This window comes from Ranitomeya variabilis, chromosome 4 (assembly GCF_051348905.1).
Source record: "Ranitomeya variabilis isolate aRanVar5 chromosome 4, aRanVar5.hap1, whole genome shotgun sequence".
NCBI lineage: Eukaryota > Metazoa > Chordata > Amphibia > Anura > Dendrobatidae > Ranitomeya > Ranitomeya variabilis.
Window position 1 is genome coordinate 601,577,398 of NC_135235.1, and position 26,186 is coordinate 601,603,583.

The window sequence follows — 26,186 nt, forward strand, 5'->3', positions numbered from 1 at the left end:
GAAGGTCCTCCCAGCCGCTCCTAGAGTCGGCGTAATCGTCGCCGCGGTCGGCCATCAGTGAGTTTTTTTTGTTGGGAGGGGGATTCTATTGGTACTTTAGTGTTTCAGTGTACTAATTTGTTTGTTTTTCTTCTTCTTTTTGTTTTGGCACAGGCTTCACAGCGTGCTCCCGCTGAAGGCTATGATGACGACATAGACATCGAATGTCTCATCGAGGAGGTTCGCGAGCGGGAGCCGCTGTGGAACATGGCTGACCGCAAACATGCCGATACTAGTGTCACCCGCCGGCTCTGGGACGAAGTGTGTCGGAACATCTTTCCAAGGTGGGAGGACCTTCATCCACAGCAGCAGAGCAAACTATGTAAGTATTCACTTTTCAGTGATGTTTTGAGCTGACTGTAATGTATTGCATTTACCAATTTTTTTTTTCTTTTCATTCTTGTCTTCACAGGTGGAAAGGTTAGGAAGCGGTGGCGGTCACTGAGGGATCGCTTTAAGAGGGAATTTAACGAGGAGATGCAGGCCCCGAGTGGCTCAGCAGGAAGGAAGAGGAGCAGGTATAAATATGGCACGGCCCTCTCCTTCCTGAGGCAAACCATGCTGAGTAGAGTGTAAGTATTCTACAGCCCACTAATAACCATGTTAACCTGTCTAACTTAGTTTGGTTTCAGTCAGGGCTTTTTCATATCAATATATTAATTGTTTTTGTTTTTTCTTTCACAGCACCTTCTCCAGCCACCGGGCGCCTGCATCTGCCTCGGCGGCCTCTGGAGCGATCCCTCCTGAGTCCGCCACTGAGGGCCACGTCGGTAGGCCCCACACCTCTGACCCCTCCTCTGACCCCTCTGTCCCCTCCACTTCATCCGCCCCAAGCACTGGAGCATTATTGCAGCCTTCATTGCTCACATCTGATGCTGAACAGATAGCGTTTCCTTTACCCCACCCCTCTGATCCTGCCACCTCGAGACCACCATTAGGTTCGTGGCGGCAGCGACAGAGGGGTCAGGAAAAGAGCTATGCTCCTGAGTTCTTACATCTGAATGCATCCTTCCAAAGCTCTTTCAAAATTTTGGGAGAGCAAGTGACTGCTGGTTTCAACATGGTGCAATCACGCATCAGTGAAACAAGCCATGAAACCAGCAGTCGCTTGGATAGGCTGCATTCAGATGTAAGTCAGTCTCCGGCCAATCTTTTTTTTCAATCCATGCTCAGGAGCATGGAGAAGCTTTCTCTTCAGCAACAGATGCGGGTAATGAATACCTGCCATAATGCTCTAATGAAGGCCCTTAATGAAACAGAATCTACCCACACATCCAGTACAATCCCACCCCAGGCCCCATTTCCACACCATGCCCCACCCCAGGCCCCATTTCCACACCATACCCCCCATTACCAAACCCAGCCCCAATACCCACACCAGCCCCATTACCAAACCCAGCCCCAATCCCCACACCAGCCCCATTACCAAACCCAGCCCCAATCCCCACACCAGCACCATTACCAAACCCAGCCACAAACCCCACGCCAGCCCCATTACCCAACCCAGTCCCACTACCCAACCCAGTCCCACTACCCAACCCAGTCACAATACCCAACCCAGTCCCAACACCCAACCCAGTCCCCATACCCATCCCGGCCCCCAAACCAAATTCCTTCCCCACTGTTTTCTTCCTTGCCCAGCTTACCTTCCCCAGTAAGTATTCCCCCTACCCCAACACCACCCCCCTCTGGTCAGCCTCCTGGTTTTACCCCCCCTTCCACTGCACCCCAAACAATTAGGTTTTCCCCACCTATCGACGTGGTCCAACCTTCCAGCCCCTCCTCCCCTCGTATCTCCACCCCACACTTTCAAGATTTATAAATGTCTGTTTATGTTAAAAAGTTATTTTCTAACAAAAACTTTGAAAATTTTTTTAGAAAAAGTTTGAACATAAAAAATATATATGTTTTTTGGTAAACAAAAAAATTTTTGAAAAAAAGAGTTCAAATAAAATTCAGTCTGATTAAAATTCTACTCTGTGTGTGTGTGGATTTATTAAGGTCATATGGTAACTAATAACAAAGGTAAAATAAAAATAAACACCAGACGTGTGAAAGGTATAACATATTGGTTTTACTAGCAAGAAAACCACGCTTTTGTAATTTTTTTTTTTTTTTTCTGAAGAAACACATTTTTTACATAAACAAAACACATGGAAAACAGGTTACACAATCATGTCTTGCCATGGGATCCGCCCGACAGGTGACACAAAATAATCCGCAAACTGGTCCCTCATCCTTGTAACAGAACCTGTAGAGCGAACCGAGCTGCTGCGGTAGTCCCACAAGGTTGTCTCCAACTCTTCGTCATCCAAGGAAACGGGCTCCTTTGAAAGGACAAAGTTGTGGAGCACCACACAGGCTTTAACTACCTCGTCTATAGTTGTGGTTTTCAGTTTGATAGCCGTCAGCAGAACTCGCCACTTCGCCGTCAATATGCCAAAAGAACACTCCACTACTCTTCGTGCCCTAGTAAGCCGGTAATTAAATACCCGCTTGGTATGGGTTAAGTTCCGGCTACTATACGGTTTCAGTAGGTGCGGCGACAGTTGAAAGGCTTCATCACCTACACAAACATATTCCATGGCTGGTTCACTTGTTCCTGGCAGTGGTCTGGCTGACGGGAAATCGTAGCTCTCTCCATAAAGGCAACGACCCATTGGAGAGTTTTTAAGAACTTGCGAATCGTTGGACCGTCCATATGCTCCTATGTCCACGGCAAGGAACTTGCAGTTGGCGTCTGCAATAGCCATAAGGACGATGGAGAAATACTTCTTGTAATTATAGTACTCCGATCCTGTTCCTGCCGGTTTCGCAATCCATATGTGTTTCCCGTCAACTGCACCAACACAATTTGGGAAATTGCAAATTTGCTGAAACTGTTCTGCACTTCGCAACCAGATTTCCATGGATGGTTGGGGGATATACTCTGGCTGTAAAATGGTCCAAATAGCCCGACATGTGTCCTTCACTATTCCGGAAATAGTGGAAATGCCCAGCCTGAATTGGTAATGGAGCGTAGTCATAGATTCACCCGTAGCTAGGAAACTTTAAAAAAAATAAATAAATAAATGTTAGAAAAAATTGCACAGACCAACAAGTCTCAATAAATGGCACTGTGAAATTTTTTTTAAGGACGGGACACACAATAAAACCTGCATGAAACCGGTGTAAAAAAGCAGTGGAATGTCCGCAAAGAAAACCAAAATTACATGCTGCAGAAAATAGTGCGCAGTATGTCAGCGCAGTATTGTCTGCAGCATGTAATATAACATTAAAAATGACCAATGACAGAAAAACAAGCAGTTGCATGTCAACAAACCACCCCCCCCAAAAAAAAAAAACTGCAGAAAATGCAACGCAATATTTCAGCACAGTATTTTCGGCAGTCTGTTATAGAGCATTCAATCTCAGCAATAACATTAAAAAAAAGCAGTGGAATGTCCGCAAAGAAAACCAAAACTACATGCTGCAGAAAATAGTGCGCAATATGTCAGCGCAGTATTGTCTGTAGCATGTAATATAACATTAAATATGAGCAATGACATAAAAAAAAGAGGCTTACCGCAGGGTCACCATCAGCCGCTCCGCCGGTGTGATGGCAAGCCTCATCCTTGTGTCCTGTCTTCGGATGACATCCTCCATTTTTGCAAGCAAAAAGTCAAAATTTTCCATCCTCATCCGCACGTAATTGTAGAATTTGTGTGGATTGTGCCGCAACTCCAGGTACAGAGTGGACTGGACACCCCGGGTCATCCATAGTTCATTAATCGGATGTATCCAGAGTCGCCTCCGTCTCCGTTGCTGCAGAAGCATCCTACGTCTTTCCGCTGCCGCCTCCTTCTCCCGCACTATGATATCCAGGCGATTCATCTCAAAGATAACGTCGGTAACCAAACTCGCAATCCTCACAAGAACACCTTCCATCGCTGCCACAAAACTAAAACCCTCAAAGATGGGCTGTAAAAACAGTACTATATAGTTTTCCATATTTTCCAGTAGCCAATCAAATTTGGGAGCCTCCCATTTTAAAAACGGATCCGTCGGAAAAACGGATGCAACGGATGGTAAAAACGGATGCAACGTATGCAACGCATCCAGTATTTTCGACGGAAACGTTTAGCGGATTTGCAACGGATCCGTCGAAATGCTGTATGCATGGCATACGTTTGTCACCGTTTTTCACTTTTTTGACGCATCCGTTTTTTCGGCAAAAAAGACGTTTTGAGACGGTTTGCAGTTAACGCTAGTGTGAAAGTAGCCTTATAGAGAAAAATATATAATGAAAGAATGACAGCACTGCAGAATTACATCCAATGGTGGATAATGCATCATCACACGTAATCGATATACCATAGGTACTCTGGAGGGTAAGTCGCATCATTATAGTGATTGAGAAATTGAGAGTGTTCTGCTGCATCCAGCAACACATTTGCATGTCATAATAATGGCACTAACAATTTGACACAAAGCAACTCAGCAGCTCCTAGAGACCATGGATGGACAGCGCTGCTTGGAACATATAGCCACACTTACTGTTCCAAACCAAACTGACAGTAAGTATGTATGGAGGCAATGAATGGCAATTCTATCATTTTTCTCCAAAAGATACACGGTCCCCCCCAGATTTCATGAACTTGTACCGTTGTTTTACCCTCTCTGTTGGGAGTTTGGGATCTGAAAGAGGCACAATTCTACATATATTGTACATTCACACTGAAGGCATCAAAACTATGAATTAACACATGTGGAATTATATACTTAACAAAAAGTGTGAAACAATTGAAATTATGTCTTATATTCCAAGTTCTTCAAAGTAGCCACCTTTTGCTTTGATGACTTCTTTGCACACTCTTGGCATTCTCTTGATGAGCTTCAAGAGGTAGTCACCAGGAATGGTCTTCAATTCACAGGTGTGCCCTGTCAGGTTTAATAAGTGGGATTTCTTGCCTTATAAATGGGGTTGGGACCATCAGTTGTGTTGTGCAGAAGTCTGGTGGATACACAGCTGATAGTCCTACTGAATAGACTGTTAGAATTTGTATTATGGCAAGAAAAAAGCAGCTAAGTAAAGAAAAACGAGTGGCCATCATTACTTTAAGAAATTAAGGTCAGTCAGTCCGAAAAATTGGGCAAACTTTAAAAATGTCCCCAAGTACAGTGGCAAAAACCATGAAGCACTACAAAGAAACTGGCTCACATGAGGACTGCCCCAGGAAATGAAGACCAAGAGTCACCTCTGCTTCTGAGAATAAGTTTATCCAAGTCACCAGCCTCAGAAATCGCAGGTTAACAGCAGCTCAGATTAGAGACCAGGTCAATGCCACACAGAGTTCTAGCAGCAGACACATCTCTACAACCACTGTTAAGAGGAGACTTTGTGCAGCAGGCCTTCATGGTAAAATAGCTGCTAGGAAACCACTGCTAAGGATAGGCAACAAGCAAAAGAGACTTGTTTGGGCTAAAGAACACAAGGAATGGTCATTAGACCAGTGGAAATTTCAGTTGTTTCACACTTTTTTGTTAAGTATATAATTCCACATGTGTTAATTCATAGTTTTGATGCCTTCAGTGTGAATGTACAATATTCATAGTCATGAAAATACAGAAAAATCTTAAAATGAGAAGGTGTGTCCAAACGTTTGGTCTATATATATATATATATATATATATATATATATATATATATATATATATATATATATATATTAGTATGTAAAATCTTGATCAATTTTTTAAAAATTGCTAATCTCAATAGTCTCCTTCTCCTTTGGCAGGATTCTAGTCGATCAAGGCACAGAAATGCAGCAGTAGGGCACAAAGAGACTTCAAAGAAGAAGCAACAGCAGAGAGGTTGCACAGGGACAGCAGAGACATCGCAGAGGGGCAGCAACAAAGTTACTGCCTCTCTTTGTGGATGTCATTTCTATCAGTTTACATCACATTTTGAAAAAAGAATATTTTCCATGTTTGAATGAAATCAGTGCACATTTTACAGCGGAGCCATTGGAAATATTTCGGAAATATTCCCCAGCGCATCTGCAGTTGGCAGCGCTTGTATCCAGAAATGCTTCCACGTCTTGATCCGCAGCCAATATCAAGTCAAGGCAGAGGAGATTAAGGTTGCAACGAGCCACCTGCTCAGTCCACTCGCTTAGTCCCTAATATAAACACACTTTGTTAGAGTCCTGCACGGTTTGTGTTGCATATCAATTTCAGCTTGGAATAAGTGGTAGCATTTAAGTATTAGGTAACAAAGGAAGTGCTTAACCCCCAGCTCCAGCGCCCGGATACCACGTCCATACAGGCTGTTATAAATGAGCAGCCTCCTCTATTGTTCTCAGATCACTGGCTTGATCGGGGTTTCTGCCAGTCGCCCCACATTTCTTAGCTCACAAATGGGACTTTAATGACCTTAAAAACATCTCATTAATTTCACAAGAATTCATGTTGGAGGCCCCAACAAATTATCAAGTCTCTGAATAAGCTAAACTAAATGCTCCATCCTAAGGGCACAAATTAGCTTTTTCTTAGATTATGGCGGTAGGTTGTAGGGGCAGCAATACGTTTTTGGACATTTTAGCAATAAAAAAAAACCATTAGGAAAGAGTCAAAGGGCCGTATAGATCGCACTAGGAAAGCAACGCAACGTTCGGATGAGTTGGCGGCTCTCCTGACCCAAGCAGAAAAAAGAAAAAAGAAATGGAGGGCACCATCACATTATCACTAACTGGGATCCACCCGGAGTATGTCATAACCGAGTAATGTCAAAGGAAGAGAAGAGACATACACATATCCAGGGATCACCAAGAAAAAATATATATAATAATAGAATAATAAATTTTATTATGATCAAACAAGGCACAACAAACAATTAAAAACATTTAAAAACCAAAAGTGGTACATACCCCAAAAGAGGGGACCCAAGCGTGACAGCATGTATTTCCACAAATAGAGAACAAGACCAGCACATCCAAGCTAGTGTGGACAGGCACCAACCAAAAAAACATATAAGTTGAAAAACGATAAAAGTTGCACCATTATTTACCAAGAATGATCACTCTAGAACTTTGAAAATACATTACTGCCATAGGAAATAGGAAAAAGTGCTGTATAATGTACACATGAAATATTTATCTGCAAAAATTGCTATGAAAAAAGGAAGGTACTTCGCACATAAATTGGCCAATGTATGTGAGCCCAATTGCCATGTCAAGGCGTCCTTCACAATTGGGTTCCTGTCCTATTTTCACCTCTCCTGATCAAAAAAGCCTACAATTTATGGGTCAGGAGTGGACCAGCTAACTACTTAACCCCTTAACGACCTTTGACGCATACGCTGCGTCATGAAAGTCGGTGCCAAAGCGACCTATGACGCAACGTATGCGTCATGGAATGATCGCGTCCCTGCAGATCGGGTGAAGGGGTTAACTCCGAATTTACCCGATCTGCAGAGACAGGGGGAGTGGTGCTTCAGCCCAGGGGGGGTGGCTTCACCCCCCCGTGGCTACGATCGCTCTGATTGGCTGTTGAAAGTGAAACTGCCAATCAGAGCGATTTGTAATATTTCACCTAAAAAACTGGTGAAATATTACAATCCAGCCATGGCCGATGCTGCAATATCATCGGCCATGGCTGGAAATACTCAAGTGCCCCCCCCCCACACCCACCGATCGCCCCCCCAGTCCTCCGTTATGGGGTCCGGTCCCCTCCGTCCGCCTGCCGGCTCCCCCGTCCTCCTGTCCGCTCCCTCCTTGCTCAGATCCCCCCCCCCTGTGCTCCGATCACCCCCCCTGTGCTCCGATCCACCCCCCCACCACCCCTTCATACTTACCGATCCTCCCGGTGTCCGGCCGTCTCCTCGCTGGGCGCCGCCATCTTGGAAAATGGCGGGCGCATGCTCAGTGCGCCCGCCGAATCTGCCAGTCGGCAGATTCCTTACAAGTACATTTTGATCGCTGTGGTAGGTTCTATCACAGCGATCAAAATAAAAAAAATAATAAATAACCCCCCCCCCTTTATCACCCCCATAGGGACAATAATAAAATAAAGAAAAATTTTTTTTTCTTTTTCCACTAGGGTTAGGGTTAGAACTAGGGTTAGAACTAGGGGTAGGGTTAGGGGTAGGGTTAGGGTTAGGGTTAGGGTTACGGGAAGGGTTAGGGGTAGGGTTATGGCATGTGCACACAGAGCGGATCGGCCGCGGATCCGCAGCGGATCCGCAGCGGATCGGCTGCGGATCCACAGCGGATCGGCCGCGGATCCGCAGCGGATCGGCCGCGGATCCGCAGCGGATCGGCCGCGGATCCGCAGCGGATCGGCCGCGGATCGGCCGCGGATCCGCAGCGGATTGGCCGCGGATCCGCAGTGGATTGGCCACGGATCCGCAGTTTTCCATCAGGTTTACAGTACCATGTACACCTAAGGAAAACCAAATCCGCTGTGCCCATGGTGCGGAAAATTCCGTGCAGAAACGCTGCGTTGTATTTTCCGCAGAATGTCAATTCTTTGTGCGGATTCCGCAGCGTTTTACACCTGTTCCTCAATAGGAATCCGCAGGTGAAATCCGCACAAAAAAACACTGGAAATCTGCTGTAAATCCGCAGGTAAAACGCAGTGCCTTTTACCTGCAGATTTTTCAAAAATCGTGCGGAAAAATCTCACACGAATCCGCAACGTGGGCACATAGCCTTAGGGTTAGGGTTGGAATTAGAGTTAGGGTTGGAATTAGGGCTAGGGTTTGAAATAGGGTTAAGATTAGGCTTGTGGTTAGGGTTACGGATAGGGTTAGGGGTGTGTTGGGGTTACAGTTGTGGTTAGGGTTGGGATTAGGGTTACGGTTGGGATTAGGGTTAGGATTAGGGTTGGAATTAGGGTTACGGGTGTGTTGCGGTTAGGGTTGTGGTTAGGGGTGTGTTGGGGTTAGGGTTGTGATTAGGGTTATGGCTACAGTTGGGATTAGGATTTGGGGTGTGTTGGGGTTAGTGTTGAAGTTAGAATTGAGGGGTTTCCACTGTTTAGGCACATCAGGGGTCTCCAAACGCAACATGGCGCCACCATTGATTCCAGCCAATCTTGCGTTCAAAAAGTCAAATGGTGCTCCCGCCCTTCCAAGCCCCGACGTGCACCCAAACAGTGGTTTACCCCCACATTTGGGGTACCAGCGTACTCAGGACAAACTGGGCAACAACTGTTGGGGTCCAATTTCTCCTGTTACCCTTGCAAAAATAAAAAATTACTTGCTAAAACATAATTTTTGAGGAAAGAACAATTATTTTTTATTTTCACGGCTCTGCGTTATAAACTTCTGTGAAGCACTTGGGGGTTGAAAGTGCTCACCACACATCTAGATTAGTTCCTTGGGGGTCTAGTTTCCAAAATGGGGTCACTTGTGGGGTGTTTCTACTGTTTAGGCACATCAGGGGCTCTGCAAATGCAATGTGACGCCCGCAGACCATTCCATCAAAGTCTGCATTTCAAATGTCACTACTTCCCTTCCGAGCCCTGACGTGTGCCCAAACAGTGGTTTACCCCCACATATGGGGTATCAGCGTACTCACAACAAACTGGGCAACAAATATTGGGGTCCAAATTCTCCTGTTACCCTTGTGAAAATAAAAAATTGCTTGCTAAAACATCATTTTTGAGGAAAGAAAAATGATTTTTCATTTTCACGGCTCTGCGTTGTAAACTTCTGTGAAGCACTTGGGGATTGAAAGTGCTCACCACACATCTAGATTAGTTCCTTGGGGGGTCTAGTTTCCAAAATGGGGTCACTTGTGGGGGGTTTCTACTGTTTAGGCATATCAGGGGCTCTGCAAACGTAACATGATGCCCGCAGACCATTCCATCAAAGTCTGCATTCCAAAACGTCACTACTTCCCTTCCGAGCCCTGACGTGTGCCCAAACAGTGGTTTACCCCCACATATGGGGTATCAGCGTACTCACAACAAACTGGGCAACAAATATTGGGGTCCAAATTCTCCTGTTACCCTTGTGAAAATAAAAAATTGCTTGCTAAAACATCTTTTTTGAGGAAAGAAAAATGATTTTTTATTTTCACGGCTCTGCGTTGTAAACTTCTGTGAAGCACTTGGGGATTGAAAGTGCTCACCACACATCTAGAGTAGTTCCTTGGGGGGTCTAGTTTTCAAAATGGGGTCACTTGTGGGGGGTTTCTACTGTTTAGGCATATCAGGGGCTCTGCAAACGTAACATGATGCCCGCAGACCATTCCATCAAAGTCTGCATTCCAAAACGTCACTACTTCCCTTCCGAGCCCCGGCATGTGCCCAAACAGTGGTTTACCCCCACATATGGGGTATCAGCGTACTCAGGAGAAACTGGACAACAACTTTTGGGGTCCAATTTCTCCTGTTACTCTTGCAAAAATAAAAAATTCTGGGCTAAAAAAATATTTTTGAGGAAAAGAAACACGTTTATTATTTTCACGGCTCTGCGTTATAAACTTCTGTGAAGCACTTGGGGGTTCAAAGTGCTCACCACACATCTAGATAAGTTCCCTTGGGGGTCTAGTTTCCAAAATGGAGTCACTTGTGGGGAGTTCCTACTGTTTAGGCACATCAGGGGCTCTGCAAACGCAACCTGACGCCCGCAGAGCATTCCATCAAAGTCTGCATTTCAAAACGTCACTACTTCCCTTCCGAACCCCGACGTGTGCCAAAACAATGGTTTACCCCCACATATGGGGTATCAGCGTACTCAGGATAAACTGGACAACAACTTTTGGGGTCCAATTTCTCCTGTTACCCTTGGGAAAATAAAAAATTGTGGGCTAAAAAATCATTTTTGAGAAAAGAAAAATTATTTTTTATTTTCATGGCTCTGCGTTATAAACTTCTGTGAAGCACTTGGGGGTTCAAAGTGCTCACCACACATCTAGATTAGTTCCTTTGGAGGTCTAGTTTCCAAAATGGGGTCACTTGTGCTGGAGCTCCAATGTTTAGGCACACAGGGGCTCTCCAAACGCGACATGGTGTCCGCTAATGATTGGAGCTAATTTTCCATTCAAAAAGCCAAATGGCGTGCCTTCCCTTCCGAGCCCTGCCGTGCGCCCAAACAGTGGTTTACCCCCACATATGGGGTATCATCGTACTCAGGACAAACTGGACAACAACATTTGGGGTCCAATTTCTCCTATTATCCTTGGGAAAATAAAAAATTCTGGGCTAAAAATAATTTTTGAGGAAAGAAAAATTATTTTTTTATTTTCACGGCTCTGCGTTATAAACTTCTGTGAAGCACCTGGGGGTTGTAAGTGCTCACTATGCATCTAGATAAGTTCCTTGGGGGGGTCTAGTTTCCAAAATGGGGTCACTTGTAGGGGAGCTCCAATGTTTAGGCACACAGGGGCTCTCCAAACGCGACATGGTGTCCGCTAACGATTGGAGCTAATTTTCCATTCAAAAAGTCAAATGGCACGCCTCCCCTTCCGAGCCTTGCCGTGCACCCAAACAGTGGTTTACCCCCACATATGAGGTATCGGCATACTCAGGAGAAATTGCCCAACAAATTTTAGGATCCATTTTATCCTGTTGCCCATGTGAAAATGAAAGAATTGAGGCTAAAAGAAATTTTGTGTGAAAAAAAAGTACTTTTTCATTTTTGCGGATCAATTTGTGAAGCACCTGGGGGTTTAAAGTGCTCACTATGCCTCTAGATGAGTTCCTTGGGGGGTCTAGTTTCCAAAATGGGGTCACTTGTGGAGGAGCTCCAATGTTTAGGCACACAGGGGCTTTCCAAACGCGACATGGTGTCCGCTAACGATGGAGATAATTTTTCATTCAAAAAGTCAAATGGCGCTCCTTCCCTTCCGAGCCTTACCATGTGCCCAAACAGTGGTTTACCCCCACATGTGAGGTATTGGTGTACTCAGGAGAAATTGCCCAACAAAATTTAGGATCCATTTTATCCTGTTGCCCATGTGAAAATGAAAAAATTGAGGCTAAAATAATTTTTTTGTGAAAAAAAAGTACTTTTTCATTTTTACGGATCAATTTGTGAAGCACCTGGGGGTTTAAAGTGCTCACTATGCTTCTAGATAAGTTCCTTGGGGGGTCTAGTTTCCAAAATGGGGTCACTTGTGGGGGAGCTCCAATGTTTAGGCACACGGAGGCTCTCCAAACGTGACATGGTGTCCGCTAAAGATTGGAGCCAATTTTTCATTCAAAAAGTCAAATGGCGCTCCTTCCCTTCCGAGCCCTGCCGTGCGCCCAAACAGTGGTTTACCCCCACATATGAGGTATCAGCGTACTCAGGACAAATTGGACAACAACGTCCGTGGTCCAGTTTCTCCTTTTACCGCTGGGAAAATAAAAAAATTGTTGCTAAAAGATCATTTTTGTGACTAAAAAGTTAAATGTTCATTTTTTACTTCCATGTTGCTTCTGCTGCTGTGAAACACCTGAAGGGTTAATAAACTTCTTGAATGTGGTTTTGAGCACCTTGAGGGGTGCAGTTTTTAGAATGGTGTCACTTTTGGGTATTTTCAGCCATATAGAACCCTCAAAATGACTTCAAATGTGAGGTGGTCCCTAAAAAAAATGGTTTTGTAAATTTTGTTGTAAAAATGAGAAATCACTGGTCAAATTTTAACCCTTATAACTTCCTAGCAAAAAAAAAAATTGTTTCCAAAATTGTGCTGATGTAAAGTAGACATGTGGGAAACGTTATTTATTAACTATTTTGTGTCACATAACTCTCTGGTTTAACAGAATAAAAATTCAAAATGTGAAAATTGCGAAATTTTCAAATTTTTTGCCAAATTTCCATTTTTTTCACAAATAAACTCAGAAATTATCGACCTAAATTTACCACTAACATGAAGCCCAATATGTCACGAAAAAACAATCTCAGAATTGCTAGGATCCGTTGAAGCGTTCCTGAGTTATTACCTCATAAAGGGACACTGGTCAGAATTGCAAAAAACGGCAAGGTCATTAAGGCCAAAATAGGCTGGGTCATGAAGGGGTTAAAATCACCTCCATGTATTTCTATGCAGCTGTCACACTCAGTTTGGAAGAGCCGTCAGCCAGTCCAAGCATTGCGTTGCGATTCTTGTTATATTCTGACTCTTCCCTAAGGCAATAAGAAAAAAAATAGATGTAAAAGTGCAGATAAAATTACAGTAGAGTCACAAGGTGCACATGCCATGTATGCAGGTATATGGTTTACACCAGGGGTCTCACATTCGACCAAGCAAATGGGACGCACGTAGAAAATATTTGAAAGTGACTGGCTGCATGGCTTCAGAGATACCATTGTTTTACGACTTATTGATCACTTATTACTCCAATTTTTTTGTGTCATTATAATGAAAAAACTACATTTTTGGTGTTTTCTTTTCTTTACAGTGTATGAGTTATGGTACAATTTCACAGCTTGGACCAATACGGACATAGCAATACCAAACATGTACCTTTTTAATTTTCATTTGTTTTTACATATAATAGTGTTTATTGCCAAAATATTTTTCCATTATTTTTCAGATTTTCTTGTATTTTTTAACATCTTTTTTTACTTAGTCCCTATATAGGACTATACTGTATATATTGACTTATATAACACTATATATATTTACTTGCTTGATCTCTGATCATAATTTAGTAGTGCATAATACTAGATCTGTAAGTTTTACACTGACCCTTTGCCTGTTAGAACCTGTTTATTGCAGGGTCTTACAGGCCATTGTAGCTGGCTGGCCATAACTTGGCCTCGATTTGCCATGGGTGCCAATAGGCTTAAAAAGGGAGCCTTCCATTCCCTAAATAACCATCTTGATGCTTCTGTCAAACTGAAAGAAGTTAAAAGCTATGACATATATTTGACACCTTCTGGTTATGGTGCCATAATTGTATAGTCACTTCCCATTGCACTGTACGACAGGTGTAGAGAAGGAGTTAAAATAAAAATTCTCCTTTCAATTTTCACCTACCACCATCGATTCAGATGCCTCCACTCTGACATGCTGTGCTCTGACACAGCTCCAGTGTGACGTCATTAAAGAAGTTGTCCACTACTTGGACAACTTCTTCTCATATCCGTCGCTTGGCCCCTATAAAATAATAAAGCCTATACTCACCTCCTGTGCCGGCATTGTTCCAGTGGTGTTGGCACTAGTTCTTCCAGGGTTCCTGTGCTATTGTTGTGACATGTGACGCCAGCGCCCAGTCACTGTCTCCACCTTCAGACAAATTGAACATGAAGAGGAAATCTGGGCTGCAGCCTAGTCTTCATCTCCACCTTCAGACAAATTGAACATGAAGAGGAAATCTGGGCTGCAGCCTAGTCTTCATGTCTGAAGGCGGAGACAGCCCTTATTGGGCGCCTGCATCACGTCACAACATTGCATGAGACCCCCAGGGAGAGCGAGTGCTGACCCGCCCTAGCTCGCCCTATTCCCCGGGATAATTCTGAAGGTGAAGATGCCGGGGCCTCCACCCTTGCCTTATCTCCTGAATCAGCCCTCCGTCTGTTCTCCCCTCCAGGGAAGATGGGCACTACTGTGCACCATAGTACATCAACCCCACAAACGAGGCAACACAAAACAAGGGTTAACAGAAAACTCCAGGCATACAAAATATTCACTCACATATAACAAATGAATTCACCAGGAAGTGGAGGTAGAGGAATAAACCAAAATAGAGAAGGATAGGGAATTACCACACTGACAAACCAAGCAACAGTCACAGATAACTCCTCCAACACTCTTTCTCATATGTACACCTCTCCCTCCGAAAGCCATGCAGCAAATGCTAGCTCTGACACGGATTTGCATCAGAGCCCAGATCATAAAGGGGAAAGGAGTGACAAACTAAGTTCAGCTGCGAGCTCAGGGATTTCCAACATGGCAGATCAACCCCTGTTCTTCCAGAAGGAAAAACACCATTAAAATGAAGGAGAAGTGCTTCCTCTCAGTGCCGGAGAAGGAGTAGTCAGACACTGGCTCCACACTGTAGTGGTAACCCTGTGACAATAGGCTTTCTTATATAAATTGGGGCCAAACATTTTGATCAATTGGGGCCAAACATATTGATCAATAGTAGTGGACAACCCCGTCATGGAGCCTCAGCATGCTTCTCCTTCCCAAGGATGTCTCAGGAGCTCTGGATCCCATGGACCACAGATGTCAACCTCAGGGGCTGCATGCAGCCACCGGACTACGTGTTTGAGACCCCTGGCTTACACTGCACTCATACACTAAGCCTCTCTGCTGCATTCATGGCTGACTTGCAGTGATGATCAGTAAGAGATGGGAAATTGTTCTGATTTTTCCTTGTTGTGAAGCAATAAGTGAAAATTATTAATACGAGTCCTTACAGTAGCGAAATTGTCAATCACACGTGGAAAGACAGAAGCAAGAAAAGAACAGAAAAATTCCCAGTAATGGACAATGGGATCCGACTGAATAAACGAAAGATGACATCACTGCATTACATCACACAGTTCCCTCTTCACAATGCGAAGCATTAATTAGGTGCTAATAAGGAATGAAAAAACAAACGCTGAGATATACCATGTATTACAGTCTATATGGACCTCAACATCTCAGGTGACAGAATGATGTCATGGGGCCGATTCATCAAACTGCAAAATAATTGAGTAATAATAAGCAGATTCTGGAAGTTTTACCCCAGTGGCCCTAATGTTTTTAAAACAAAACAATCCTAAACTAATATGAGCAACAAAAGTGCTGTAAATTTAGATAGAAATGTACGCCAACCGATGCCCATGGCTGGTGCACACTATTCATTATAGTGAAAAGCATCTGAAAGAGATGCGCACCTCATGATAAATTTGGTGCGTCTTAAGCTGCACCCACTATTCTGCTCGTAAAGTACATACATTTCATTAGTTATCCTGTACTGATCCTGAGTTACATCCTGTGTTATACTCCAGAGCTGCACTCACTATTCTGCTGGTGCAATCACTGTGTACATACATTACATTAATTATCCTGTACTGATCCTGAGTTACATCCTGTATTATACTCCAGAGCAGCACTCACTATTCTGCTGGTGCAGTCACTGTGTACATACATTACATTACTTATCCTGTACTGATCCTGAGTTACATGCTGTATTATACTCCAGAGCTGCACTCACTATTCTGCTGGTGGAGTCATTGTGTACATATGGAGTGCCCCCATGGGGCTGTGGGGTACTCGGTACCGGGTCCTTCGGTTCACAGGGGGATGTCACGGTGGCTGACCCAGTCCGTGGCCCTGGGACATCCGTGTAAAAGGAAAAGGTCTTTAAAGGGGAAATGTTCGTGACGCCACCTGTGGTATTCGGTCAGGGTGACCGACGCTGCTTTAAGGGGTCTGCTGGAATGATGTTATGGCAGCTAGATGGTATACCTTCCCACAGGTGAAGTATGTCCCCAGGGCTTTCCAGTATGTAGGTGGTGGATGGTGAGAGGCGCAGAGAAGAATGAGGACACAAGGTTGCAGTCTCTTTACCTTTACTGAAGACTTCAGCATCCACAGTCCAGAGCACCGGATCACAGGGCAGGCAGAATCCGGCCAGTTTGGAGGCAAGTCCAGAGTCCCCTTGTCCAGGTGGAAACCAGTAGCCTTCCCTTGCACTGCAGTGTTGTAGTCCCTTACTGCTAAGCTTCTCATATGGTCCTCACAACCGTTGTAGATGTTGTCTTTCTCTCTCCCCCGGATAGGACAAACCCGTATGACAGGTGGCTTGAGGCGGTTTATAGGGACTCTATTATGCCCCAGCCTCTAAGGGGTGCCACCGTGCCTCCAGGGTGTAGGGCGGACAGATAACGTGAAATTAGCTGTCCTGCCGGTCTCTGGAGCAAGGCACAAAGATCATTACTCCCTCGGTGTTCCGGCTACCAGGCTTCTGCTCCTCAGAAGGAGGCAGCCTGTGTAGGGCTGGTCCCCTTCTGATATCCACTCCTTTGCTACGACTTCTTTTGCACGCTCGCTGCAATACAATTCTGCCTTCGATGTCTCTTTCTAAGAGCTGCAGCTCTGAGGGCATGCACAGCTCCGTGTCCTTCTCCTTCGTTCTCTGACAGAATCCCACCCCTGTCAGGGACCAACTACTTGAGCGGAGCTCAGCTGGCAACTAACTAACTTTCCCTACAGTCGACCAGTTTTACCAATGTGGGGAGTGACCTAATAAATAAGAGCAAGAGCTCCCCCTGGTGGCCTGGAGTGTGAAATGTGTTGCATGTTTGTGATACCTGGATGCAGTTATCCTTCTTTGCCTCCAAATGTAACATCACTCTCCCCGAGAGGAAAGCAATAACACTGCGACGACCAGGACCCTGGGGCGCCGCACTTACATTACATTACTTATCCTGTACTGATCCTGAGTTACATCCTGTATTATACCCCAGAGCTGCACTCACTATTCTGCTGGTGGAGTCACTGTGTACATACATTTCATTAGTTATCCTGTACTGATTCTGAGTTACATCCTCTGTTATACTCCAGAGCTGCACTCACTATTCTGCTGGTGGAGTCACTGTGTACATACATTACATTAGTTATCCTATACTGATCCTGAGTTACATCCTGTGTTATACTCCAGAGCTGCACTCACTAGTCTGCTGGTGCAGTCACTGTGTACATACATTATATTACTTATCCTTTACCGATCCTGAGTTACATTCTGAATTAGGTGGTGCAATCAATATTCTGCTGGTACAATAAATGCAAACATACAGTATATTACTTATTTAATTTGATATTCCATAGCTGCTGTTGGAAATAGTCAGAAAGCTTGGCCTGGAGTGTAGATACAAGGAGTGCAGGTGTAGCAGTCAGATCCAGATCCTATTTGCAACAAAAAAGGCACGGTATTGTATAGTGTTGCTACATGTTAGATCTGCATATATATTCCATTTTGTCATATGTCTATTTAAGTAGTGATAGGGTAAGTGTATGACCCTACATCAGACACTAGACGGGGCACCACATTATTCAGGGTGAACCATGTATCCATGGATACACCTAAATAAAATGGTAATGGTTGGTGATATCAACTTCCTGTCTGTAGCACATTAGTATATGGGAGGGGGAAAACTTTTCAAGATGGGTGGTGACCATGGCGGCCATTTTGAAGTCGGCCATTTTGGATCCAACTTTATTTTTCCAATGGGAAGTGGGTCATGTGACACATCAACCTTATTGAAAATTTCACAAGAAAAACAATGGTGTGCTTGGTTTTAACATAACTTTATTCTTTATTCTGCGCTGAATTTGCAGAATGGGCAAAACAAAAATTGGAACAGGACAATCAGTTTACACAGAACATTATGTTCAGTGATGAAGCAAACTTTTTTGGGTGGGCCATTTATATGGACACCTAAATAACATGGGAATGGTGACAGATTTCTTGCATAGGGTGTCTTGCATTGAGATCTGCTGCAATGACCTGGGTACTGTGTTCACCAGACATCAACACAATTTCTATCCGCTCCTCACGTGTTAACCTCTGCGACATGTCAATGGCAGTAAACAAAGAGAAACTTGTAAATAACTCATGAAAGAAGAAAGTTATATTAAAACCAATCACACCATTGTTTTTCTTGTGAAATTTTCAATAAGTTTGATGTCACATGACCCTCTTCCCATTGGAAGAAAATAAAGTTGGATCCAAAATGGATGCCTTCAAAATGTCCGCCATTGTCACCACCCATCTTGAAAAGTTTTCCCCCTCCCACATACTAATGTGACACAAACAGGAAGTTGATATCACCAACCATTCCCATTTTATTAGGTGTATCCATATACATGGCCCACCCTGTACATAGTTATGTAGGAGGGGCTGTCTTCCTGTTTGTAGGCAATAGGGGCCTAGCGCCCCTATTGGGCAGACAGCTCGCAATGTTAAGCCTGATACCCAGCCATTCAGAGTCCAAATGGACAGAAGTACAGCTGAGGCAGCAGCGTTACCGCAGTTTCGGACAGGAGCTTGAGAAGTGGTCCTGGACCAGTACAGGGACACAGGTCGCTCACCATGTGGCAGATCATTACTTGGGCTCGCACAGGGAGGACTCTGTGTTATCGCAAAAGGTGACACGACCCCGTAATGTACTGCAGGACGTAGGAGAAGGCATAGGGAGAGCGGAGAACATGAACTGTATGGAACCTAATGCTGATGATGTCACTGACAAGAATATGCTGCGACAAGCAAATAGTAAAGCTCATCGTTTTAAATTTGAAAAGGACTCTGCCTCTTATTGTACAACAGAAGCAGCGGAACTTCAGCCAGCCCGATGGGACCTAGATGGTGCAGAGGGTGAAGTGAAAGGTATGCTGCAGAAGGGACATTGTATGTAACTGGTGGCCAGGGTCGCGTAACCAGTTATCCTCAGCCACGAATACGGCTATGCCCCTGCCTTTTACACTGCCACAGATTTTTGTATTGGGGCTTTCCCAGCCTCTCTTGTTTTCATTACACAAACTGATAACATATTTTATATGTTGGAACGTGCGGTCCCATGGAGCCTTACACAGCGGTTCAGATACAGGGCAGCTTATGGTTTAAATAAGGTAATGTCGGTTACTTCACTTTGCGTAATAATCACAGCTTTATACCAAGAAAGCAACTACTAAATCCCATATAAACACTATTCACATTGTATCATTAGTACGATTTCTCAGGCCGGGCACAGTCCTAAGTAAATGAAGCTTAATCAGCTTTTTATCATATCTTCAATTCTTCAACATCTTTAAATAGAATTATGTCACCAGGTGTCATGTCCAGTTTTTGCTATTATTTTATTCCCATTGCTCCCAAGTGTTCTTTTTTTTTCTTTTTTTCATACTGTTCCTTTGATATGGGCCTTTTTAGTTAGTGTTAGTCTTTATAGGTTTTTCTTTTATCAAGGGGGCGTGGCTCACAGATCCTCTGGGGCGTGTCTTTAGGATGCTCTGCATTATTACCCTGTGAGCCATGCTGTCTTGTAAACACCATAAAAATTAGCACTAAATAAAAAGGCCTCTCTCTGGAACCATATGATGGATTGTAAATAAGAAAAAATAATCAAGGCAACAGCAGGAATTAATTAAAAGCATAAAAATGTCCACTTCTGACCTGGTGATAGATCCTCTTTAAGGTTTCTGCTTACTACCAATGACTATAATAATTCTTGATCAGATGTAAAGGCTGAAAAATTATCTTGATCCTCTATTTTTCACAGCTGAGTACTTGTTACAATGTGTCAGGGCAGTACTATCAGCCTGGAGACCAGGACATGATTGAGATTAGTGCTGTTGCTCTGTCTAGGGAATTGAGCATTGTCTACACTGATACATTGTGAGACCTCTGCACAGTCTAAGTACTCTTTGGACAGGAAATATAGCAGGCACAGCAATAGGAGGTGTAGAGGTAACATTCCAGCTAAGGACCTGGTGCAACATGGACACCCTGTGACCTAAGGAGATACAATTTTTGTAGTTGTCATAGAAAGGTGCACAAAATTGAAAATAAATAAAAAAGGGGAGCATAATAACTTAACTAGGGTTGATCTCTCCCTAGGATAGCCCTAGATTCACCCTTCCTACCAGTGGAGGTTGGAACCCTAGTTTGTTGACGTAATGGCGCCCCCGCTCAACGTCGGTAGCCCTAAAGGCCCTAGTGCACCCTAAAAATATTACACACTATATTATACAAAGAAAAAACACACATACAAAAACGTTGGACAGTGATAGCCAGTTGAAAATTATCTTGTAGTAGATCTCAGGAGAGATACTGCAAAAAATCGCAGAGTCACATAAGTAACCTGTTTAAATATTAGGGCCAAAATCTGTAGTCACATTAGTGATCGTTTTTAGGCTACAGTTCAGAAAATAATATACTCAGGTCAATATCCCTATTGCACAATGCCTATAAGGTTTATATACTGTAATCCTGTGACATGCACGTCCATAGTCTAGTGACATATACACCAATAGTAGATGCATGACCAAAAAATAACAAATGCAGGGATCAATATCTCTATTGCACAATGTCCATATGTTCATGTAATCTTATGTCATATACATCAATAACGAATGCATGACCAAAAATGACAAACAACAGGTACTATCAAACTGAACATAGTTCAGATCTCCCACAAATAAATAAGTGGTCTCATTTCTCTCCTGATTAGACAGACCAGCACATCAATGGTTATACAGTCAAAAAAAGTTTCCACATAGTCGTGGGACTTATCAGCCATTGTTCAGCTCCCTCTATTTCCCAACGCTTTTCCCCCTTAGATGTAAGGGTTCATCAGGGGATTTAGGGTTGTGGGCTTCAATGTCCCCTCTGGCCATGGTCAGTGCTGTGTGCGTCAGCGGTAGTCACTGAGGCTGCGCAGACTCCCCGCCTGATGCGGTGAACTTGACAGCGTGGGAAAATGTTCAGAAACCTTCCCACGCTAATGAATTCATGTCCATTCAGGCGGGGAGACTGCGCAGGCAGCTTTTCATTAATTCCTCCATGGTTTACAGCCCGGCCGGTAGCTTTAGCACTGCTCCCGGTTGTAAACTATTTAACCCCTTCCCGACCTTTGACGCCACGTAAGCGTCATGAAAGTCGGTGCCAATCCGACCTGTGACGCCTATGTGGCGTCATGGAATGATCGCGTCCCTGCAGATCGGGTGAAAGGGTTAACTCCAATTTCACCCGATCTGCAGGGACAGGGGGAGTGGTACTTCAGCCCAGGGGGGGTGGCTTCACCCCCCCCCATGGCTACGATCGCTCTGATTGGCTGTTGAAAGTGAAACAGCCAATCAGAGCGATTTGTAATATTTCACTATGAAAACTGGTGAAATATTACAATCCAGCCATGGCCGATGCTGCAATATCATCGGCCATGGCTGGAAACAATGGTCTGCACCCCCCACCGCCACCGATCACCTCCCCAGTCTTCCATCCTGTTCTCCGCTCCCCTCCGTCGTCCTGTCCGCTCCCCCGTCCTCCTGTCCGCTCCCCCCGTGCTCCGATCCCACCCCCCTGCTCCGATCACCCCCCGTGCTCCGATCCCCCTCCCTCATACTTACCGACCTTCCCGGTGTGGCCGTCCGTCTTCTCCATGGGCACCGCCATCTTCCAAAATGGCAGGAAGTGCGCCCGCCGAATCTGCCGGCCGGCAGATTCGTTCCAGCTACATTTTGATCACAGTGATCAAAATTAAAAAAAAGTAAATGACACCCCCTTTATCACCCCCATACGTAGGGACAATAATAAAATAAAGAAAATATTTTTTTTTTCCACTAGGGTTAGAACTAGGGTTAGAACTAGGGGTAGGGATAGGGGTAGGGTTAGGGGTAGGGTTAGGGTTAGGGTTAGAGTTAGGGGTAGGGTTAGGGGTAGGGTTAGGGTTAGAACTAGGGTTAGTGTTAGATTTAGGCTATGTGCACCCGGTGCGGATTTGGCTGCGGATCCGCAGCGGATTGGCCGCTGCGGATTCGTAGCAGTGCTCCATCAGGTTTACAGTACCATCCGCTGTGCCCATGGTGTGGAAAATACCACGCGGAAATGCTGCGTTGTATTTTCCGCAGCATGTTAATTCTTTGTGCGGATTCCGCAGCGTTTTACACCTGTTCCTCAATAGGAATCCGCAGGTGAAATCTGCATAAAAAACACTGGAAATCCGCGGTAAATCCGCAGGTAAAGCGCAGTGCCTTTTACCTGCGGATTTTTAAAAAATGGTGCGGAAAAATCTCACACGAATCCGCAACGTGGGCACATAGCCTTAGGGTTGGAATTAGAGTTAGGGTTGGAATTAGGGCTAGGGTTGAAAATAGGGTTAAGAATAGGCTTGTCGTTAGGGTTATGGTTAGGGGTGTGTTGGGGTTAAAGTTGTGGTTAGGGCTGGGGTTAGGGTTGGGATTAGGGTTAGGATTAGGGTTAGGGTTGGGATTAGGGTTAGGGTTGTGGTTAGGAGTGTGTTGGGGTTAGGGTTGTGATTAGGGTTATGGCTAGAGTTGGGATTAGGGTTAGGGGTGTGTTGGGGTTAGTGTTGGAGTTAGAATTGAGGGGTTTCCACTGTTTAGGCACATCAGGGGTCTCCAAACGCAACATGGCGCCACCATTGATTCCAGCCAATCTTGCGTTCAAAAAGTCAAATGGTGCTCCCTCCCTTCCGAGCCCTGACGTGCGCCCAAACAGTGGTTTACCCCCACATATGGGGTACCAACATACTCAGGACAAGCTGGGCAACAACTATTGGGGTCCAATTTCTCCTGTTACCCTTGCAAAAATAAAAAATTGCTTGCTAATACATAATTTTTGAGAAAAGAAAAATTATTTTTTATTTTCACGGCTCTGCGTTATAAACTTCTGTGAAGCACTTGGGGGTTCAAAGTGCTCACCACACATCTAGATAAGTTCCTTGGGGGGTCTAGTTTCCAAAATGGGGTCACTTGTGGGGGGTTTCTACTGTTTAGGCATATCAGGGGCTCTGCAAACGTAACATGATGCCCGCAGACCATTCCATCAAAGTCTGCATTCCAAAACGTCACTACTTCCCTTCCGAGCCCTGGCATGTGCCCAAACAGTGGTTTAACCCCACACATGGGGTATCAGCGTACTCAGGAGAAACTGGACAACAACAACTGTTGGGGTCAAATTTCTCCTGTTACCCTTGGGAAAATTAAAAAATTCTGGGCTAAATAAATATTTTTGAGGAAAGAAAACACATTTATTATTTTCACGGCTCTGCATTATAAATTTCTGTGAAGCACTTGGGGTTCAAAGTGCTCACCACACATCTAGATAAGTTCCTTTGGGGGTCTAGTTTCCAAAATGGGGTCACTTGTGGGGAGGTTCTACTGTTTAGGCACATCAGGGGCTCTGCAAATGCAACGTGACGCCCGCAGAGCATTCCATCAAAGTCTGCATTTCAAAACGTCACTACTTCTCTTCTGAACCCTGATGTGTGCCCAAACAGTGGTTTACCCCCACATATGGGGTATCAGCATACTCAGGAGAAACTGGACAACAACTTTTGGGGTCCAATTTCTCCTGTTACCCTTGGGAAAATAAAAAATTGTGGGCTAAAAATTATTTTTTATTTTCATGGCTCTGCATTTTAAACTTCTGTGAAGCACTTGGGGGTTCAAAGTGCTCACCACACATCTAGATTAGTTCCTTGGGAGGTCTAGTTTGCAAAATGGGGTCACTTGTGGAGGAGCTCCAATGTTTAGGCACACAGGGGCTCTCCAAACATGACATGGTGTCCGGTAATGATTGGAGCTAATTTTCTATTCAAAAAGCCAAATGGCGTGCCTTCCCTTCCGAGCCTTGCCGTGCACCCAAACAGTGGTTTACCCCCACATATGAGGTATCGGCAGAAATTGCCCAACAAATTTTAGGATCCATTTTATCCTGTTGCCCATATGAAAATGAAAAAATTGAGGCTAAAAGAATTTTTGTGTGAAAAAAGTACTTTTTCATTTGTGAAGCACCTGAGGGTTTAAAGTGCTCACTATGCATCTAGATAAGTTCCTTGGGGGGTCTAGTTTCCAAAATGGGGTCACTTGTGGTCCAGCAAGAGCCTGCCAGCTAGAGCCTAGCCTGCCTTCCAGCAAGAGCCTGCCTGCCATCTAGAGCCTGCCTGCCAGCTAGAGCCTAGCCTGCCTTCCAGCAAGAGCCTGCCTGCCAGCTAGAGCCTGCCTTCCAGCAAGAGCCTGCCTGCCTGCAAGAGCCTGCCTGCCATCAGCCATGTCTTCTTCTGGGAGCCCTCCCTCTCGTCGGTAGCGCACTGAGGTAAATATATATGTTTTTTATATAATTTTTTTCTCTCTCGCTATCTCTCACGTGCTCTCGCTCTCTCTCGTGCTCTCGTTCTCTCTCTGTCTCAATCCAAGTGAAGCCCTTGTACTTCTGTAAAAAAAAGCAAAATAAAAAAGCAACAATATCCCACACCTGTCCACTGTACAGTCAAGTCCCACGCTGAAATCCATCTCAAGGGGTTAAATAGTTTACAACCCGGAGCGGTGCTAATGCTACCAGCTGGGCTGTAAACCACAGAGGAATGAATGAAAAGCTGCCTGCGCAGCCTCCCCACCTGAATGGACATGAATTCATTAGCGTGGGAAGGTTTCTGAACATTTTCCCACGCTGTCAAGTTCACCGCATCAGGCGGGGACTCTGCACAGCCTCAGTGACTACCGCTGACGCACACAGCACTGACCATGGCCAGAGGGGACATTGAAGCCCACAACCCTAAATCCCCTCTCACGCACTCGCTCTCTCTTTGTCTAGCTTTCTCTCTGTCTCGCTCTCTCTCTCGTCTAGCTCTCTCTCTCTGTCTAGCTCTCTCTCTCTGTCTATATATATTAATGTATTTCTATTAATGTATTTCACCATCTTTAATTTTTGTAGGAAGCTGCTGCAGCAGAAGAGATGCTTCCAGAAGAAGACCGAAGGGGTGGAGAAAGACCTGGAGCGGGATCACAATTGGTATGTTTCTTTCATGCATCGCTGAACCACAAACCACACACTACACCCAACACATAAAAACAAAAGATCCTTACAGAAAGAACAATGGACACAACACATAGAAACAGATCATTGGACACATCACACAACATAAACAGAATGATCATTATAGATACCAAAATGTACACAACACATAAAAAGGCTAACTACAAGCACATAATTTTTATGTTATTTTTCTTTTAGAGTTTGGATTCTGGTGCTCGATCCAGAGGTCCTCCGAGTGGCTCCCAGGGTCGTCGGCGTGAGAGTCGTGGCGGCCGTCATCGTATAAGCAGCATTTTTTTGGGGGGGAATTTTCTTTATGTTGTTTTGAATCTAATTTTATTTTTCTTTGGCCTTTTTTATAATAGGCTTCACAGCATGTTCCTGATTCAGACGGTGAGGAGGTTGGCCTCAATTATTGACCTTCTCATCGATCTGATCCGAGACAGGGAGCCGCTGTGGAACATGGGTGACCGCCGCCATGCTGATGTCATAGTGACCCATCAACTCTGGGAGCAAGTATGCCAACAGCTAGTAGAGAACTGGGAGGACCTCGATGTTTGGGCCCAGAATCAAGAACGTAAGTATACACAGTTCAGTTATGTTGATGCATTCTAAGTATTGTATCTTAACCAATTTGTGTTTCTCCTTTTTTTACAGGTGAGAGGATTGTGAAGCGTTAG

General features: G+C 44.6%; 1 protein-coding gene across 1 annotated transcript; it reads left to right on the forward strand.

Annotated features, from left to right (window-relative positions):
* LOC143768127 (uncharacterized) lies at positions 1-26,186 on the forward strand. The gene is made up of 3 exons (XM_077256814.1): positions 1-611; positions 724-1,742; positions 26,164-26,186. The coding sequence occupies exons 1-3, from the start codon at positions 517-519 to the stop codon at positions 26,184-26,186; spliced, it is 1,137 nt and encodes a 378-aa protein (XP_077112929.1). The 5' UTR covers positions 1-516.

Excerpts from the sequence above, each read along its gene's own strand:
- LOC143768127 (XM_077256814.1), top strand. The coding sequence starts at position 517 with ATGCAGGCCCCGAGTGGCTCAGCAGGAAGGAAGAGGAGCAGGTATAAA. Across the intron at positions 612-723 it reads CAAACCATGCTGAGTAGAGT|CACCTTCTCCAGCCACCGGG; the intron begins GTAAGTATTCTA and ends TTTCTTTCACAG. Across the intron at positions 1,743-26,163 it reads CCCCTCTGGTCAGCCTCCTG|GTGAGAGGATTGTGAAGCGT; the intron begins GTTTTACCCCCC and ends CTTTTTTTACAG.